General features: G+C 38.4%; 1 protein-coding gene across 5 annotated transcripts in view; it reads right to left on the minus strand.

Moving 5' to 3' along the window:
- The window catches only part of SH3KBP1 (SH3 domain containing kinase binding protein 1), a 212,161-nt gene that overhangs the window by 24,850 nt on the left and 166,945 nt on the right, over positions 1 to 20,366 (minus strand). For all 5 annotated transcript variants that reach the window (XM_021552924.3, XM_021552922.3, XM_077781634.1 and 2 more), the window contains 3 exons: positions 9,943 to 10,044; positions 6,073 to 6,124; positions 2,253 to 2,333 (listed from right to left, as the gene is read on the minus strand). In XM_021552924.3, the coding sequence (XP_021408599.1) occupies positions 2,253 to 2,333; positions 6,073 to 6,124; positions 9,943 to 10,044 (235 nt within the window). The remainder of the gene's footprint in view (positions 1 to 2,252; positions 2,334 to 6,072; positions 6,125 to 9,942; positions 10,045 to 20,366) is intronic.

Here is a 20,366-nt window from a genome sequence, read left to right on the forward strand (position 1 = left end):
TTTATTTGATATATTTGCCACAGATCAGTTGTTTAACCTTCCTGGCTGTTCTGCCTGGATCTCCTCAACCAAAATACACGTGCAGCATCTTGATGGGAATACTATTTTTTATTTTAGTAACTTACTGGTTTTTGACTGTAAAGTACAAGAATGGCAAGAAATTACATACCATATGGTACAACCTCCCACAAGCAAAACTTATATTAAATTTTAACATGAAACAATATTAATTTAGAAGGTCACAAAAATAATTATGCTGGATATTCTTAACATCCCTTGGACAAACAGAGAAATACTATTTTTGGGAGGGAAAAAAGCATGTTTCAAGTGAACTACAGTTAAGTGAAAATAAAATACAAGCACAAAAATTTAACAAGGTCTAGCAGGATGTAAACCCCTCAGAAAAATCAGACCTATTATTTAGGTTTTAACCTGAGACTTACAGGCTGAATTTTTCAGGTTGCTGATGAAAACCTAGATAATTTGCAGAACGGATTATGCATAGTTAGGGAGTGCCACCATGCTAATATCCAATGCCAAACATGCAACGCCTGTGCATGTGTAAAGTGCAATACACATGAATAACTCTTCTAAATAACATGCTCTAAATTCCTAATATAAAACAAACATGTAAACATGTTTGCCACACCCAAGACCTGATTTTTCTTAAGGAAAGGACAAAACTCTCCAATGAACTAAAGTTCTGCTCTCTATATCCTACTATTTCAATACACCACTTCCCTTGACAATGCTGCCTATGATATGCTGTGAATACTACACCTCTGTATACATCGAAGAGGTATTGGGAATGTGACAGGATATTGCTTAATGGGTTCTTAATGAGAACCCATTAATGAGAGGATCGTGGAATAAATCCCCAGAAACACAATGCACATTAGGTTTGGAATAGTCCAGCTACTGACTATTGTTCACAGGCAGTATCCTTTGAGCAGATGCAGTCATTGGGTCCTCAGTAACACTGAAGCTTTTCCAGCACACTGTGTAATTTTTACACATTTAATCCTATGACAATTTATACTGCGTCAGTGTCCAAGAATCTAAATTGTATGAGGGACAGGCTGGGCAGTGTGCCAACACACAGCTCAGAGGACGTTCCTGTGCCACCCCTGCTGCCACATCACATGAGCCATTCCTGCCACTCCCTGGTACTCCTGAAATGTAGGCACTACTCCTACAGCCTCTTCTCAATGTTTGGAAAAGTTACAGATATTTATAGCTCAGGAGAGTAACATATTTAAATTTCCTCTGCTGCCTTAGCAGTCAGCTTTGTAAATCCAAAAATGGAAAGTAAAGGCTTTTATTGCTAAGATAACCATGAGAAGAAGCACACATAACCAAAAGTAAACCTATGTAAAAGAAACAGCTAAAACACTTGCCAGATCACTAAGATGTATATCCAGAAACAGATCTTGGTACAAAGTCTGAAGGTTCTGTCATTAAATTATAACTGCATATTATGCATTTAGTCATGTGCATACACGTGCCTTTTAAAAGACTGCAAGTTCAAATACTTAAATCCCATAACAAACTTGTTTGTACAATCTAATAGTCCACTTAACATATGAAACTTGGCACCATCTTCAATTAGAGAATAGATGTAACTATTTTCCTGAGACTATTCACCATTCACAAGGAACACAATGACACCATTAAAGGCTTAATTTGCTTGTCCTTGCTCTGTGTGGTACTGTGTCCCATTTCTCGCAATGTTCAAACATGGCTTTGAAGGATTTTTTCATTTCTTTGCTGCCTTGCCTGTGACTTTTGTGGCTATGATAATGGGGTGATTCATAAGCATTAATGACTGTATCTCCACAAAATCCCTTTGTGATGCAGGAAAGCCACCAACCCAGCTTTCAACTAGAGAACCAAAGAAGACAGATGTTAAGAAAAAAGTACACACTAATCTGGGGTATTTTACTTGATTGAGCACCTGGGTTTTACAGAGCACTGGGCTTAATACAGCATTTCATGTATTGAGAGCAAATCTCCCCTGGACCTCAGCTGTGGCTGCAGGTACTCAACAGCTCTGGATGGGTACAATTGAACACCCTGAATTCAGTCCATAAGCAGCAATGAGAGCCTTTCCAAAATGCCTATCATCACAGTCTATCAGAGTGGAAAACAAACATCCAAACAATACACTTAAACAGAGTGGGAAATGAGGATGTGCATTGGTTCTATTTCCCTCATCTCTCTGCAGAGAACAGGCAGGAAAGCACATTTCATACCTTTTTCTTCTGTTCGATTAGGAAGACATTCTGGCCTTTCAGGTGGTATCTTCTTGATTTCATGTTTTCGATCTGTGGTCCCTGTCAAAGACAGAAAAACTTGGAATTCTGACCAAGCCAACGAAAGAGTGACATAAGATTTAATTCTGCAATTTCTTCGGCTTTTTATATTCCCCAATTTGGAAACGTCTTGCTAAAACTGAACATAAATTTATATAAAATATTCACCTGTACCATGACAAAAAAGTAATTGTATATTTATGTCTTTATAATCAAATTCACAGTTTCTGAAGGGTGCAATCCCAGAGAAGACTGACTATTCTATGGGAAAAAAAAAAATCTATAACTGCAGATTTAAAAATGTGGACAAATCCTTTATCATTACAGACATAAATGAAGAGCAACTCAACAGTGTGCAAAACCACTAGGAATAAATCAATTAATTGAGCAATGTCAAGAGAATGTGTGGTGGAGCTGAATATGCAGAGGTTATTTTACATTAAATTAACACATCCCTCCCCTTCTTCTCCACTATTAGTACCTGTTCACTTCCACAGATTGGAAGGAGGAGGAGAGCAGTGCTGGCAGCATTCTGCACGACTATTTGCATGACTATTTTCGTTGACAGCTTTTGGCCTGGAGGTGTAAGCCCCAGGCTTCTTTTGCGTCTGTACTAGAGGCCCTGACATACAGACTTCTGTAGCTCCAAGAAATATGAGAACTTGTGGCACCAACAACGGGAAGATTTTGCAAAAATTTCCTGGCACACACAAGATAAAATCTTCTAATCCCCAGGTTATAACAAACACTTTATTGGATATTGGCTTTGCTGCATCGGCTAACCACTAGGTGCTAATGCCATTTCAACTTAGTAGTGTTGAAAACCACTTTAGGTAACACTATTAGCATTTCAATAAAAATTACAGTATTTGAAATCCAAGAAAAGCAGAGAAGACAGGGCAAGGAGCACAAGGCAATTTTTTGTTTCTATCTATTCTATTATATGCAGTTTTCAAGTGCATTTACATTTTCTGAATGTGCTGTTGCAACTCCCTTCTGCAGCTGGTTCCTAGAAATCAGTAGTCATCAGTGGTGATCACCAGCCATTGTTTCTTTACCCAAGGGTGCTGTTGGACAGGCAATAGTACCACATGCATGTCAATAAATGATACTAAATTCTCTTTTATGGTTGGATTTGATAATCTTAAGGGTCTTTTCCAATGGAAATGATTTTATGAAAAAGACTTCACTCCTGAGAGGAGAAGCTGCTGCTCCTAAGCAATTAAAGCCTTTCAAAACACAAGTTATGCAAAGCACAAGTCAATGTATCGATAATCTTGCACACATTATTGTTCAAAAAGAAAGACACATAAGTCTATATCTAATTACAGTATGATTAAGAGTCATCATTAACACACAGAGGGACATTCTCAGGCCAAGTCTAGAACAATGAGCCTACAATCACGGAGGAGCTCTCAGACTCGGTTGCTCTTCCTACTTGGATTATGACCCCCCCCAAATTAATCATCACCCAGGCAGGCACCATAGCCTTGCCTTAGCTCCCAGGCAACAGTCACCTTCAAGGACACTTTGGGAAGCTCTGTATCAGCTCCCAGAGGAACTCAAGAGGATTCCTACCCTTCGGTCTGGACTCAGTTGTGTTGCTTACCACAGCTACCCAGTGAAATGATTTTCAATTACTAGTTCATTAAGGAGCTTGTGCTCCTAAATTTGGCTCTCCAGTTTTCACCTTGCTTTGTAAAGTGCAGCACAGATGGCCCTGGCTATTTACTGCTGTGGAGATTATAAATTTCTATCTCTACTATAATATAGACACCTCGTTACACATATGCCATTTGTACTACAAGTTCTAATTCTCTGCTTTGATTTTATGCTCTGCATCAGAAGATGCTGACATTTAAATATTTGGCCTGCAACTGACAGTTTTAAATTTAGTCAACACACTGTGACTGGTCAAATATGCAGAAGCATTATTGAAGTTGTTACCAACAGTAAGAGCTGATGTGGAGATGTGGCAACCCCAGTATAATCTCAGTGAAGAAATAGTTTGACAAAGCAGAGGAAGGCAGGATGTTAATAAACACAGGGTGATTTTTCAGCTCTGGAGATGTATCAGAAGAAACTCTTGTGCCTGATCACCCAGGAGTTGTCAAAGAATGAGTATGAAAAGAGAGAACTGCAATAGTCTTGGCTTTCACATAAACTTAGAAGGTCTTAATCAGATTGTCTGCATCCTTTTTACAACCATTTTTCCTTCTCAAAATGGGCACATTTCAGAAGGAAAAATGCTATGGTGACACAGTTAAAGCATTGTGTGCAAGCAGGTACCTATTAAAAGTCTTATTCTCTAATTATATCAGTATAAATTGAAATAAATATAAAGTTTTATAGATTTTTTACAAAACACATCAGGCTTTAACATCAGTGGTCTCTAAGACATCGTTGTTATACAACCACCACTAGATGGCAAAGTCATACTTCTCTCTCTGGATCATTTTACTGATTTAAAATCAAATTTATGTTTCCTTGAGTCTCAAGAGTGAAGAACAAACCACGGATGTCAATAAGAAACAAAAATATTTATGGTCATGATTCTGTAGTCAAAGAAGTGCATGATAAATTCAAACTGCTTAAATTATAACATTAAATTAAATTGTATATTGGTGTTAAGTTGCATTTCTACTAACAACTTAAGTCTGTAGGAGAGGAAAATTTACTTTTTAAAGCACCAAAAGCTGGAACATGCCACAGTAACAAGAAAACTATCTGGAGATTGGACATATTTGTTTTGGTTTTTAATGTGTGCCTGCAGTGGGGGAAGCAGTAGTGCTGCTGCAGTTTTTACAAACAGACTGGGCTTAAGGGATTCCAGCCACAGTTATGTTTCCATTGCAACTGCAATACAAATGACAACTCTGAGAACATCCCCCATCTTGTGATTTGTATTTTTACATTAATGGAACTGGAATTTGGTTTCCAAGTTCAGGACTGTCAAGTGCATAGACTCTTTAACTGTTCCTAACTTTCATTATAAAAATAAATCATGCAGCCACTTTTGAAAATTAATATGGAGAGGTCCTTTTAAAATTACAAATAGAAGTATGCTCAACTCTCAGTATCTACACACAATTCAGTATAACATATGAATCTGTTTGGAAAACAGAATCAGCTCCTTAATACTTTTTCAACATGTTTATCTACACAACTATTCAGGATAACTCCTTTCAGTTTCATACTTAGAGCTATAAAAGTATTGAAAACCAACAATCTATGGCCTATAACCTGGAGCAGCCAGTCAGATCCAGCATTCATGCAGATCTGCAAGACTTAGACTGCAGCTCTAAGTCAGAGGAGGCCACTCTATGACACTATTTTATAGATATTCTATAAAACTCTGTGTCTCTAGAATAAATCAGATCTATAGTGAATGCAGTTTCCTCCTGCAGGTATTATCAAGCTCCACATACTGTGTCTGTACTGCAAGGACATGCACACAATCAACTTCAGTCAGGGAACAAAAGCAAAATTTGAAAAACTTAAGTATCACACTGATGTAATATGATTAAGGGGCAAAACAGATTATTTTGAAATGTTATAGGTGATTGACTACAATACATTTAAAGCCCACCATAGTCTTTCAGGGGTACTAACTATTGCATTTGATTGTGATTTATTAGTTGCTGTCTAGACATCTGCTTGTCAATTTTGATACAGATGAATGCTATATAGATTTAAATACGCTTTATTTAGACTGAGATGTGCTCACTGACATGTGCTCTAAAAATCAACTGCACTTTACCTGATCCTTGTTTGATGACAGGAGCTGATGGTGGTGGTGGTTTCTTCGGTCTCTAAAATTTAATAACAGAAGAAAACAGGTTGCTTCAAAAGGCCTGTAAATCTCATTCATACAGAGGTTGGAGTTAATCATAAATTGCTTAACATTAATAATTACAAGTCATGAGACTACAGATATGTTACATATTTCTCCTGAAATAATTTAAATGAATTTGAGGAGAGAAAATAGCATTGGCAAATAGAAGATAATTTTTATATTTGCAATTGAAATGTCCTGCTGAGGGGTTAAAAAAGTTCACTTTACGTACCTAAAGACTGGAGGAATACATGACCTTTGATCTAATGAAGAAGTATATTTCTTTAAAATTTAAATTTGTAAATATTTACCCATTTAGGAAAAAAAAAACAAACACAAAGAAACTCCAAGATACATGTGGCAAAACCAGAGGTATTTTCAGACCCATAAATGAACCAAAAGGCAGAACTCAGGAAATACAGTAAAGGTTACTCTTTATTCACTTACTAGGATATATTTCGAGCTCCAATTGTGAAAGATCAGAATTTCAGATGTTTGGTGAAATGAAATTAATTATTCTGACTAATCTGTCCTTTTTATACTTTCACCCTCTCTGTTAGGATGATTTTCCTAATAGATCTGTAATGGTAAGACTGAGAAACATGACCACCAACAGTTCTGGCAGTGCCAGAATAATTTCTCTTCACCTGCAGGCTGGGGGGCTGATGGCTTTTCTTTTGTGCTGCTGTGTGTGAATGCATGCACAGCTCACTGGCAGTCACCACAAGTATGTTGGAATGAGTACAAAACCAAATGGAGCATCATGCTAGATCAAATGACACACTTTATCTCTCACTTTGAAACTCCCTCAACAAATGATCATGAGTCTTGTGAAGAAATTCCAAGGAAAAAAAAACCAAAACATTTTTTTCCCCATATGTTTATCCTTTTTTTCTGAGAAGGACCTTCTTTACTTTGCTACAGATTAATCACAATCACTTTCACCATATTGCTGGCTATGTAGCAATGCATATTGTCTTGTGGAACAAATGTGAAATAAAATGATTTTTCCAGGTATGCACAGCTTTGCCAAACTTCAATCAGCCACTTAAGCTAGTATTTTCCCTCAAACTCTTATTGATCCCTGTGCTCCCCCCAGTTATTTTCTATCTGCCAAAGCTTTTGAGAAAGATCAATAGCTTTGTTCACTTGCAGTAATTAGTTCAGTGTCTGCCCTAGAACTCTCAGATCTTGGTCTGAGTGTTGAAAGAGAGCAGGTTTGCTGTGAAGGCTGAGTGCTTGCCATATACCCTTCCAAGGGATCTCTCTCAAATCTAGCAAATGTATTCATCTCTGCAGGGAAAAAAAAAAAAAAAAAAAGCCAGCTTTTGCCCAGACAGGGTAAGTTTCATATTCTCAAAGTTGTCATCCAGCAACCTTCAAGTTTCTCCTATCACCTTACCCTGAGCAGATCACCTCCCATCATCAACATGAGAAAGCTGTGGCCAAGAACTTAGGAGATCAGAATGATCTTCTACAGCCTGGCTGCCATGGGCCATTGTCCACAAACACTGAGTCCCTTACACTCTCAGAGAAACTTCTACAAGAATTTGGGCAACAGGGTTTAAGGTTTAAATGCAGAAAAGTGAAGAAAAATTTGGAATGGGAAGAAGACAGAGACAATGACTGTCCTGTGATAGGCATTAGGAGTCCTGTTGATAATGGCTGTGGAGTGAAATAGTTGATGCTGAGGAGTCAGCAGTACAAAACAGGCACTTGGGGTTTTACTGGAGAGGGGTGTGAGACTGATCCCATTGACTGACCATCCATCAGCAGCTGGAATACAAGAGATGCACTCCCTTAGCACATCTTTTGGCTTAGTTCTCTCCTGTAAGGGGTCTAAGGTATGTGTCTTCCAAAGCATAACAAGTGCAGGTGGACAAGTGACAGATTCACTACAGTCACTCCTAATTAAAACCAAAGCACTTATCTAGAGAGGCACAAAGGAGAAAGGGTCCTACGGTTCATTTGACAAAGTGACTTTAACTGAAAGCTGAAAAGGGAAATAAGATTGATTCAAAAGGACAGACCCAAGGTCAGAAAGGGTATAGTGTGAAGGAGCCTTAAAAGACTCCTTAGGGGAACGTGGAGGAGCAAGAAGGATTTACCAGGGTCTGTGGCTGGATGAGATAACGGAGAAGGTGATGGAGACAGTCTAGAAATTAAGCCTGGACTCAGGTAGTGAGGTCAGGGGAAAATCCTGTAATTGAGACCACCTGAGAGGTGGAGATTGGGACTAGGCAGTGAATAGAAAAGGCCTGGAACAAATAGGCATGTGTGGAAAGAGTCAGACTTGGAAAATTGTGGACTGGACAAGGAGATGAGAAGAAATCCCAAGCTTTTGTTGAACAGACAGAAGAACTACTGCAACAAATACTTTCAGACCATGGGATGGAATCCAAGGTTTCTGGATCACATCAGAAAATACCTGACAAAATCACTGGTAAAGTATTTATCTCCTTCCCTTTTAGCACTGATTCAAGCAAAGACAGATGGTCTATAGTCCTACCAGTTACTTACTCAAGTGGCCAGTTCTGTGGCATTTCAAAAATTAATAAAATTTTATTCTCCACAGTTAGAGCAAACCTAGCTGTAATTTCCAAGTGTCTGCATATCTAATTTACTTTAAGAGTTATATTCAACTGTACTCTAAAAATCACTTTAAAGAGATATAATTTTTAAGTTCAAAAAGACTGAATAATTACATCACAAAAAATGGATACCACTAAGGATTTTTTTCTTCTATAATAGGTTCACTATGTCTTCAGGTTTTTGATTTCTGCCTCTTCTAGAAATCACCTTCATTCATTTTTAGGCCTCAAGCCAGGAGATGCACTTTGCTGTGGAATTGCCTTTTCATCTTCCACAGTTTTTGCTGCTCTTCTCCTTTCCTTTTCAATAATTATCATGTTAGCCTCTGTGAGTTGTTTAATAGTTGCTTTATTAAGCTTTCCAAGTTATTTAATTTTTGCCTTTGGCATCTACTTTTATTGCCAAAGAGTGAAGCTGGGTGTCAGTAAGTTTCAGTTTTATCACAGAAGACTTAGACTGTCACTGTGAAATACTCATCAAAAGCCTGATTGCAAGCTTGTAATAGCCCACTGATGACTCAGAAGGTTGCTAAAAATGGAATGGTCTTTTGGGGGAAGTAATCCATTACTTTATTCCAGGAAACCAAAAGATTTCTAAATATTGTCTGGCAAATAACAATGCCATCTTTTTCAAATAAATAGGAGGTGAAGAAAATTCTGCATAGCTTTTATACCTTCTTTTTTAGTAATTCTGAGAGGTAAAGAAATTTACCTCTGACAAATTTACCTCTGAGATACCAAAAGCTTATTATTTTTCAAATTTCACAGTTAAAATCTCACCCTATTGTTCTGGAACAGTGCTTGGCTGCTGTCCCATCAGCATGCAGGTAATACTCTTAACTTTTCATATTCTACCACAAAAACAATGGAGAAGATTAAAGAATTCTGGATATCATTGCATCACATGACTCAGTCCTGGGACCTCTAATTCTTCTCTCAAACTTGTACGACAGAGGGCTTTCAGAGCAGCATAGTGCAGGTGGGGCAACTGGATGGGCAAATCAAGGAAACTCTGTAACATGACTTTGAGTGCCACACGTTCCTTTTATGGATGCTTTCTAACCCAGAATTTTTTTCTTTTATGTTTTTATGTTATTAGATGAGAAGTAAAACTCTGTCAGAATCACATATGTGAAAAAGGATTTCTTTCAGCTCTACTTTAATTCTGAATTTTCAACTGAAAATGAAAGAATATATTGCTTACCTCTTTTTCAAAATCTGAAGGGAGTAGCTTGACAAAGTTATCTGGAAAGACACCTCGTCTGCCATTGAGTTCTCCTTCCCACCAACCCACATCAATGCAATCCTACAAAACAGTAAAATAAAATTAAAACCACAGTGTGCTGGTGCACTGAACAGATTTTTGAGCTGAAGTACTCTCTTGCATAATGTCCTGCCTGTTTTCTAGAATATGACAATTTGCTGGAGTGCCAGGTTAACAGGGTAATCCATCAGACAAAAACTTCAATAACCACCCTGCATTCCATTATCACATAGAGCAGCTAGGAAAGAACAATGAACATGCTGTAAGAGCTCAAGACCTTGTCTGTGTCTATAACAAAATGCTACTTCACCATTTGATCTATTAAACAAGTCAGCATTTTGATAATGCATGACCCTATGTCTCTCTGACTTCATTCTGCAGAAAGACAATAACTTCATTAAACATCATACATCAGGAGATAAAAAAGCTCCCTTATTTCCCATACTTTCAATAAATTCTTGACACACTGGAATTATTAAATTTCATCTCACTCCAATTAATAAGGCATAATGCACTTGATTAATATCTGGCATCACCTTCTTTTTCTGCAGCATTTCTGAGCAGTACAATGCCGAGTGTATACCAAAACAATGTACAGATAAATAGGTGAATAAGTAACATCAGTGTGTCTGATTTAAAAAAAAAAACCAGTTGTTTTTGTTATGAATAATAACAGTAACAGAAGCCACAACATTTTAGAGAAAGTAGAAATGGTTCCCTAAGTCCTCAGTGTTCCACATTCACTTTTTTTGCCTGTTTGCTACATAGAACACGTCCTGTTGAGATTTTCCACATTCTGTTTCCCTGAAAGCTCAAACTGAAACAGCTCAGCTGTTTTCCAAAACACAATTACAGGAAAGTCACCCATTGTCTGCTTAGTCTTAAAACTACTTCAGCCAATTTTTAAAGTTGGCTCAACATCAAGTTGGCCTACTTTTCCTGATTTCCATAAAATCTTTTATTTCAGCTGCTAAATGGATGACAGAACAATGCAGGTTAACTTAGTGAGGTGTACTTAATACCAAGTCTTAAAAATATTGTTCACAATGACTGTGCTTATTCGTATTCTTCTGTAAGCTACAGTAGACAAGCAATGGATGATATCTGAGAGAAACCAGACTAGCATTAAAGATCATTGCTTTTATGCTTTAGGGGTGTTTTTTTGTTAATTTTTTTATTCTAAAATCTTTATTAGCTTATTTATGATTCCTGGTCACCTGAGTATGTGCCAAATAAACACAGCAGCTAAAGAGCCTGGTTTCTTACATCATGTCTATTTTGGTGCATTTGGCTTTTCCCCCCTCCTACCTCAGTATTTTTTCTGATGTAATGCAGACATAAAACAATCATTCCATTCTTTTTTTGATAATCTTTTCTCATGCCTAATCTTTGCTGTTCTGTATTTTCCCTTCTCTTTAGCAGGGTGGTCCTCCACCAGGGAGGACATTTTCTAGGCTTTCCCACACTTATTTAGGAGGCATTTCCCAGCTCTGTAAGACCTTTGTTAGTGACCAGAGCTGATTCGTGACCAGCTGATGCTTCCAAAACATCTGCTGAGTACCTACAGGGCTGTCAAGGACTCCATGGAGGCCAGTCATGCATGGCATGGGCAGGCACTGTGCAGGGTTCTCCTCTGGCTGCAGGGCTAGCACCCCTCATTCCTGGTGTGAAGACTCTCTCTGTCTACTTGTACAGCCTAATAATCAGGGCACTCAACTGTTCTATCACATGGTGTGTTTTATAATGCCCTCCACCCCCTATGCCGCTAATCTGAAATTGCCTAAATATTTATGACCCAATTTAGATTTTGAAAAATATTAAGAATAATTCAAGCATCTACAGATGAAAAGCTTGTGCTTCAACTGATTGCACAGCTTAGCACTAGCTAATAATCCTGACTGAACAGCACAAGACATCACATATATGCTTCTTAGGTTAGGTTTTTTATGCTCTTAGGGAACAGAAATATTACTCCTGCTTCTTCGCTTCATTAACATGTGATTTTTTTTCTTTTTAAAGCTCATTTGTTTTCATGAAGCTGCTATTTGTGTCACACATTCATAAATCCCAAACAGCTGCAGGTTTGCTTTTTTTCCCTCTCCAGCTTGTCACGCAGGCTTACGCAGCCAATCACCATGGTGGATTTCCATACAGTAAGTAAATCTCTTTAGGCAGTTTCTCTTTAATATTCTCATTTACTTCACTTGCAAGAGGAGGCTTATGGGTCACTGAGAAAGAAATAAAGATATTTCAGAAGTTAAAAGCTACTGATTAAATTTGGTGAAGAATCTCCATGGTGCTGGCAGACAGAGCAGCACACAAGCACACCTGAGTTACAGCTGCACAAGCCACCACGAGTGCTGACAAAGGGCAGAGCTATGAAGCACAATCAAGGCAGCGTGATGAAAACAATGTGTCTGCTTGTGAGCATTGAGCAAAAAACACTCCGAGTCTTCCAGATTGCCATCAGCCCTGCAATCTTAACCATATTGTCTTTTTTTAACACATCTTGTGTTCATGTGTTCAAGTACAGCAAAATGGCTAGAATTTCAAAATGCAAATTTTATAGAAAAGCTGTCAAGCAATCCAGTATCAAGATTGATAAATCTTTATTAATAACTGAAAATTTATTAACAAACCAAATTGATCTCTGCTTTATCTCTATGTTATTCTGTCAGACTCATATAACAACTTAAACAAAAATCAGATGATGCAATATCCCCCAAAGTCCTATAAAGAAAATGTAACACAAGTAGTAGAAATGCATTTTGGTTTCCTTTAAGAAAAAAGCCCTCACAAAATATTTACAAAACTGAAGGAGTAAAATGTGGCCAAAAAGATACTCCAGGTACTGAAATTCATCAAGTTATGTGGTAGCTGCATCAACATATAGCTACTGCAAAAATCAGCTCCTACCAAGCTTAATTTGGAGACTATACCCACGTTCTCATTGCAGTGACAGTGCTATCAAAGATCTCAGAGAAATTCACTGCTGGTTCACATTGCCAAGCCTACTTTGACTGTTCAAGTAGAGGCAGATTCATGAAACAGAGAAATTAAAAATCTTGAGGGAGATTTTGGTATTTTCTCATTAAAATACAAATCTTGGTTTTATCCTCATTTCTAGTGAAGTAAAATCATAAAGCAGTTTAGGATGAAAATGACCTCTAGCATTACTGAATTCATTTTTTTTTTTGTCCCAGCACTGCCAAGTCCACCTCCTAAATCATATCCCTGAGTGCCACATCTACATGTCTTCTGAATACCTCCAGGATGGAGATTCAACCACTTCCCTGGGCAGCCTGTTCCAGTGCTTGACATCTTTGGTGACAAAACTGTTCCTAGCATCTAATCTAAAACTCCTCTGGCACAGATCAAGGCCTATCACCTGTAACTTGGGACAGCCTCAGTAGGTGGACTATACCAGGGCATCTGGACAGGTGGGACAGACACAGAAGCTCCTGCTGTGCTGGGCAGGAGCTCGCTGCCATTGCCCCTGTCCCTTCAGTCCCTTCAGTCCCTTCAGTCCCTTCAGCCAGGACAGCGAGGATAGGGAATCCTGCCTGCCATGCATCCTGTCTGCCCATGGGGCCTGGGTGTGATTCCAGCTGTCACATCCATTCAGCAACCTTTCTAATTCCAAGCTCAGCAGTTCCCAAATAAAGCATAAAAAACTGAATACACTGGTTTTACTAGCAACATCCATTTTGTGCTAAATATTTGGTCAAAAATTGGACAAAACATAGAAAAGTGTTGAGGAATTTTTGAGATGTTTAAGCTTTATAAGAAATAAATATTACACAAAATATAAGGTACCAAAATGTCAGCCTGGGCTGGAACACTTACATAAGTCAGAGGAAAGGGTAAATCTGGGAGAAATGGAAACTACTAGAAAAATCAGAATATAGCTACCTTTTGCCAAGAATTATAAGAGTATACACAAGTGTACTAAAAACCATCAGTCCTTTTCTTGATGTGAAGAATAAGAAGAACTATTCTTCGTGGAATTAGCAGTGAGACATGCAAGCTGTGAATAAAACTGGAAGAGAGAATCATCTGGAGAAAACAGACTTTTTTTCCGAGACGGGAACATCAAAAAAGAAAACAAAATACAAACCCAAATCAATGGTAAAACAAGAAAGGTAAAAACACAGTTCTACTCTGAAACTTATGCCTGTGGTGACTAGAAGAGTAGGGACAGAGGAGAGGGGGAAGAGAGAGATACATGAGTAGAGAGACCAGCCAAAAGCCATGCAGAGATATTTGGCAAAGAAAGTTTCCATTCAGAGCACCAAATTTATCACACTGTTACTGAATGGAAGTGAAATACAGTGAGATATATAAGTAGGGCTGACAGCATAAAATCAAGGCTCAGTCACCTTTAAGCAACTGCAGTGATCCTGCAGCCACTCTCATACTGATGAAGAAAAATCATAAAACAGTAGAGTCAGTCATGCTTTCTCCTCTTCTGGGTGAAAGAATAATGACATTGCTTGGTCTCTTATGCACACAGTATCCTACACTAAAAGGTTTCTTAGCAGCAGAACTACTGCTCTGTATTAGAGCAAACATTGTGCTGTTCCTTCCCTTGGTGCTCTCAATCTGACAGGAAAAAAGCAGGAGATGGTGGAGATTGAAGAAAAAGCCCAGCATAAAGTACCTTATGCTCTGCAGTCTGACAAATACTCCACTCTATGCTCAGAAGCAGCTGCCCCCAGACAGAGTCCACTGACACCACAGTGCCCATGGCACCTCCCCAGTGCAGGAGCCCGGCTGCCACCAGCCAAGAACACAAACTTCCCTTTGGTCAAACACCATCGCTGGTCTTCTCTGATGGTAAAAGAGGTGACAATGGAGCTGGATAAAGCAGAGCTGTCAGTCCCCTTTAGTACCTGATACCACACTGAAGACCATGAAATTAAGACTCAAGTTCATGCCTGGCAGCTGACCTGTCTCTCATGCCAAGCTGTGTCCCAGCTACAAGCTTGGTGGTGACTGATTACTCCACTACCAAACATGATTGAACTCTCCCTGCTGGAAATGCTTACAGCTTCACAGCCCTTCCCTCTGCTCCAAGGAGGCTGGAGTTTCAGAGACCCCAAAGATAGAGGGATTTTTATTTCATATAAAGTCCTCTCTCTTAAAAAACCAGACATGGTTATTAGAGATGGGTTTATTTCTAGCCCACACTGAAATTTGCACTCTAGCCTGAGCCAGATAAAAGGCACATGAAGGAAACCAACATTTTTTGCTGAAAATGCAAAGCAGCACTTCTGGTTGGGAACATATTTATAATAAAACTCTACTATTTGGATTTTTCTCATTATTTTACCAGGAATCAATAAGGCATGCAAGATTACTATAATTTAAATGTCAGACATGCTCCAGTGTATGTTTTTTTCCAAGTACTATGCATTATTCTACTCTTCTTTTTACTCTTTTTTTTCTCGAAGCCACTTATACTTATGAGACTGTTCTGAATCACTTAAACAAAACTCTGTAGCTACTTGGATCTATGTATACATTATAATATGTTCAGAAGCCCATTGGACTTGTACCTCTATCATCACTGCAGCCATCTGCAAGTGCACCAGGATTGCTCTCTCCAGCACTAAGAGCCATCTGACACTGGGAATCTACCAAGAGCTGAGTAATTTCTGCAGCTTTACCAAAACACAAGGAAGCCTGAGAGGAAGCAGCATCCACTGCTGCAGCCATGCTTTCCACTTAACTTCAGGGGCAAGGATGTTTCCTGCCTTTTCCTCCAAAGCAGCCAGGCCTTCAAGGCAGCACCCACTCCCCTCCTCTCTTGCTACCTTTGGGACAATTTCAGGGAATGCCCTGGCCCAAGTTCATCTCTCCACTCCCTAACCTCCCTTCCAAGCTGCCCCTAGTGAAGAGGAAGGCTTTTGTCAGTAAAAGTAAATGAGAGTTTTTTTCTATTCCCCAAGGTCACAAAATGAGTAATAAGCTAAGTAATTATCTTCTCTCCCATCCATGACTTGAAGTGCAGCTGTGTAAACTCTTGAAGAAATACATCTGAAAAGCAATCTTCTAATCTGTAAATAGGACTTCTGTTTTTCTGAGGGAACTGATTGCTGTGTAGTCTGGTCCTCTGAACACGATGGTACTTTCCAATACTGCTAAAATATGAAGCTATAGTTTAAACATCAACCCACAACTGCTCAATTTTTCAGCTCTTTGATTAAAAGTTTTTGAAACAGAACCATTCCATCACAGAGATTTCATCATCACAGCTAAGATAGAAAGCAACACTAAGAACAAGCAGGCTCCCATAAAAGTATATGTGAAGCTTACATTGTAGTATCTGTACTGAAATACACCATAATGGTGCAGGGTTTAAGAAAATATTACTTTTATGGAAATCTCCACTAGAAGACATAGTTCCTTTACAAAATAATAACAACCATACTAATACTAATAAAAAATCCCAGCAGCTGGCATTTGCATTCATTAAATCCCTGTTTTCCTTCTGCCCTTCTAAAGTTGGTTCTAATAAAGAAGAATGCTGAGCTGGAAAAACAGCATTATTCAGAAAGCCATGAATCCCTCTTATGCTTGCACTGGGAGCTTTCATGTGTCAGCTCTGCTGGCAGCCCCCCATTAAATTACTCCTAACCCCATTATAAGCATCTCTCCAGAATTCTTTTGACAACAGCTAGCCAACATCATCATTTAAAGAAAAACAAACCACCTTTAATGCAAACCAAATGTGTCTATTGAGCTTTTCAAGACATCAACCGTAATACACAGAGATACATGCAAATATAAAGGCTTCTGAATTTGAGGATTAAAGGCCTCACAGAAAGACAGATCTGGAGGACAAGCCCTCTGCCATTCAGCCCACCCTCACAGGGCACCTGTGGGGCCTCCAGGCTTGACTGCAGCACTGGTGCCAAGAGGTCCCACAAACACCAGAGAAGGCCACTGGACAGGCTCTGTGATTTTCAAACCATCATTAAAAACACATCAGATCTTTATTAATGCAACTTGGTTTTTGAGGGAAACAACAAAGTCATGTTAAATCAGGGTGAAAAAGCATTTTAATAATATTAAAATATGTTTCTGTAGAAATTTTTGCTACATTCAGTGTCATGGTGCTGAAACCAAAACAGATAATTCTCAAAATCCAATTGATTTTAGAATCTTCATCAATTCTCATTAAACTTGATAAACTATCTATGAATGAAGGAAAGCATCTCTCCAGAGGCTTACATTACACTCACATTGTACTACCTAGTACTTCCCCAAATGATCAAGGTATGTTACTTACTATAAGGTCAGCTACTGGGATCGAGACCATAGAGTACAAAAAAGCACAAAATTTTTTAAATTCTGTAATGAAAATGGTCATGATTTAGAGCATCATGTTAGTAATCAAGCACTCCTTGGCAGAAACATGATTTTAAGATCTGTCAATGAGACAGAATGAATCTCTCAACAACTACCTAGTATGAGATAATTTAGATAAAAGAGTCCAACAGACAATAAATTTGCCTTCTGAAGCAATCCTGGAGAGAGCCCATTTTCATTTTATATACTTCTTGCAAATATATGTAGATTATGAAATACTGAATGAAAAGCATTAAAGGAAACCTCCAAGTCTGGCCTCTAACCTCTGTTTGGCCCCTAACCCAGAGGTTTATCCTGCTCAAATCTTCAACCTATCCCAAAAGCCCCAAATCCTGCATGGATCTTTCCCAGCTCCTGTCACTTCTTATGTCCAAACCACACAGAACCTTACATGTGGTAATGCCAGCTGCATCTCTCAAAGTTAATTTATCTCTCAAAGAGAAATTTTTATTTATCTGCAAGCTCCAAGGCTCTACTAAGAAATCCTCATGTCAAACCTCTATGGAAGGGAAACAGGAGAGATAGTCAGAAATTAGACATTATTTCAGCTGTGGTTACACTGCTCTTTCCAGGCTGTGGTTTTTACTAGAAGGCACAAGAAGAAAACACCTCTAAAGAAGACAAAGTCTGGTCAAAAATTGGCTCAGGTTATTGAACACTGCAAAAAGAAATTTGCTGAAAATAATGAATGACCTGCAATACCCAGGACATTAGAGTAGCGAAATTAACAGAGCAGTTGTATTTTTTGTGTTAAATCTGTTTCAGGCTAGGTCTAATATTTTGACTTTATATTCTGTGACTAAATAGTTTAATCAGTAATGAGGCTAAAAAGCTTTGATGAAATATTTGTACAAACAGGAAGACTTAAAGTTGCTTATTGAACAAAAACATCTCTTCTGAGGATTCACTTCATTTGCAGTGTTCAGTCAGCAGAATTGTCGTGGAAAAATAAATATGTTCCACATCATAAAACTCTAACACTCCAATACTCAAATTAAAACTAAATTAGCCAACACAAACATGAAAGGTGGTGCCAGTAACACACATAATTTATGCCTCTTATGAGCCAAGATAAAATATTTATGTAATTACATTTTCTGTATTTAGAAAGATTGTAAAAACCTAGAACAAAACATTTGAAAGATTCTTTAACACTATTACTACTTAGATTGAAGACATCTTAGGACCAGGGTCCTAATTACAATTACTAGTTACTTGCCACTATATGTGCATTTTTATTTTTACTTCCCCTTGAAATAGCTTTATCTGCCCTGAAAAGGATGGACTTCAGATAATACCATCAAACCAGCAGGTGAACCCAACATTCCAAATAAAAGAAAGGATGAAGCTAAGCAGTGAATGTAAAGCCCACACTGTGAGCAATGATCACAGTTTTCCAGACACCTCAGCAGTTCAGCAATATCTTTTCTAAGTAGAAAAAAAGATGCTTTCCTTTTTTATCTCAAAATATGTCACCTTTTTAGTTTAGCTTGGCTGTGTTAAACATACTTACAAACAAAACGCCTTTCAAGTTATGCAAATCTTGAAGCACTGCATGCATGAGGGATCCTGCCACTTCACCTACAAAGCTTGGCATGAACTTGTGTTTGTCATAATTCAAATTTGGGACTTCCAATGAACAAAAGAATCCTCTTCTTTTGAAGCCACTGTTGTAGCATCACAATTGGTGGTAACAAAACTAGGAAAAGACAACTTCAGTGTGAACTTTAAAAAAATAATATTATAAATACATTAATGAGATCAGCATTTAAGTGCTGGCTGTTCCACTCTCCCTGGACTAATCACAGGCTTAAAAGCTTATTTAAGTGCTTAGCTCAAACATTTGTCTTTCAGTAATACTTCTAAAGATACCAATGAAAAGTAAGCTGCACCTGGTTCCCAAATAAACATTGTTAGGCTTTGTCTCTACAGAGACCTTAAAGCCCCACTGCTAATCACAGCAGCCAAGAAATGCTGCAAGATACGACTAAGTGTTACAAAATTATTTACAAACATTTAAAATTATTGGCCAAGGACAAGGTTCAAGCAATAGACTGTACTCAGAGTCTATTTTCCATAATTTATTGAGTATATAACATAATTTCACAAAATGAACATTTATTGACTTGATCATCAGTGTGCCCACAAGTTCTATATAACTGCTTTATATCACTCAAATGAGGAAGCATTGATGCTTCTGTGCAGTGACACGAGCTTTACCCCAGGCAATAGCTGCACACATTGGAGGTATGTCAAACAGGGCTCCTTTTGCAGGACCTACCCCAGCTGCCATCCCTCATGGTTTGAACTCCAGAAAGGATCCAAACCTTTTGGTTCCTATTAGTCAAAACCTACAGAGAAAAGTTTCAGATCAGGGAAAAGTGACCCTACTGCTACACCAAGCTCTCAGCAAGCTGCTGGGACAGTCCCATTCCTCCATCACCTGTCCCTGCTCACACACCCCTGTGTGTCCTATGCTTGCCAGATGGAAGGTGAAAGGGCAGGAGAACCATCCCTTTTAGCAGCCACCTGCCATCCATCACGTAAAACTGCACCCTCAGCACGCACAATGTGCAAAATAATTTCTTGTCTGGAATCAGCAGTGTGATACAAGCAGGTTTCCCAATCAGAGGAGGAGGCAGAATGTCCTGGGGGAAAAACTGGTGCCAAGGGAAGTAGTGAAGGGTAGGGGACAAGGAACACAAAAAGCAGATTAGACATGGCTATTAGGCCTGGCCAATGATGAATAATTCATGGGTATCTCAGAACCTTTATGGTATTGTTCTTTCTGAGGGAAATACCTATTTATTTCCAGAGGCAAGAAGTGCCTTTATTGCTTACATGCTTGTCTGTAAACATAAAACATCATAAAAGCTTTCTTAAAGCTATCATAAAGCTTTCTTAAAAATGGGCATTATTAAATACTTACTTACTATTTTCCTTTCAGTTTCTGTATGCAAGATTGCTGCAGAAATTACAAATGTGCAAAA

This window comes from Lonchura striata, chromosome 2 (assembly GCF_046129695.1).
Source record: "Lonchura striata isolate bLonStr1 chromosome 2, bLonStr1.mat, whole genome shotgun sequence".
Classification (NCBI taxonomy): Eukaryota; Metazoa; Chordata; class Aves; order Passeriformes; family Estrildidae; genus Lonchura; species Lonchura striata.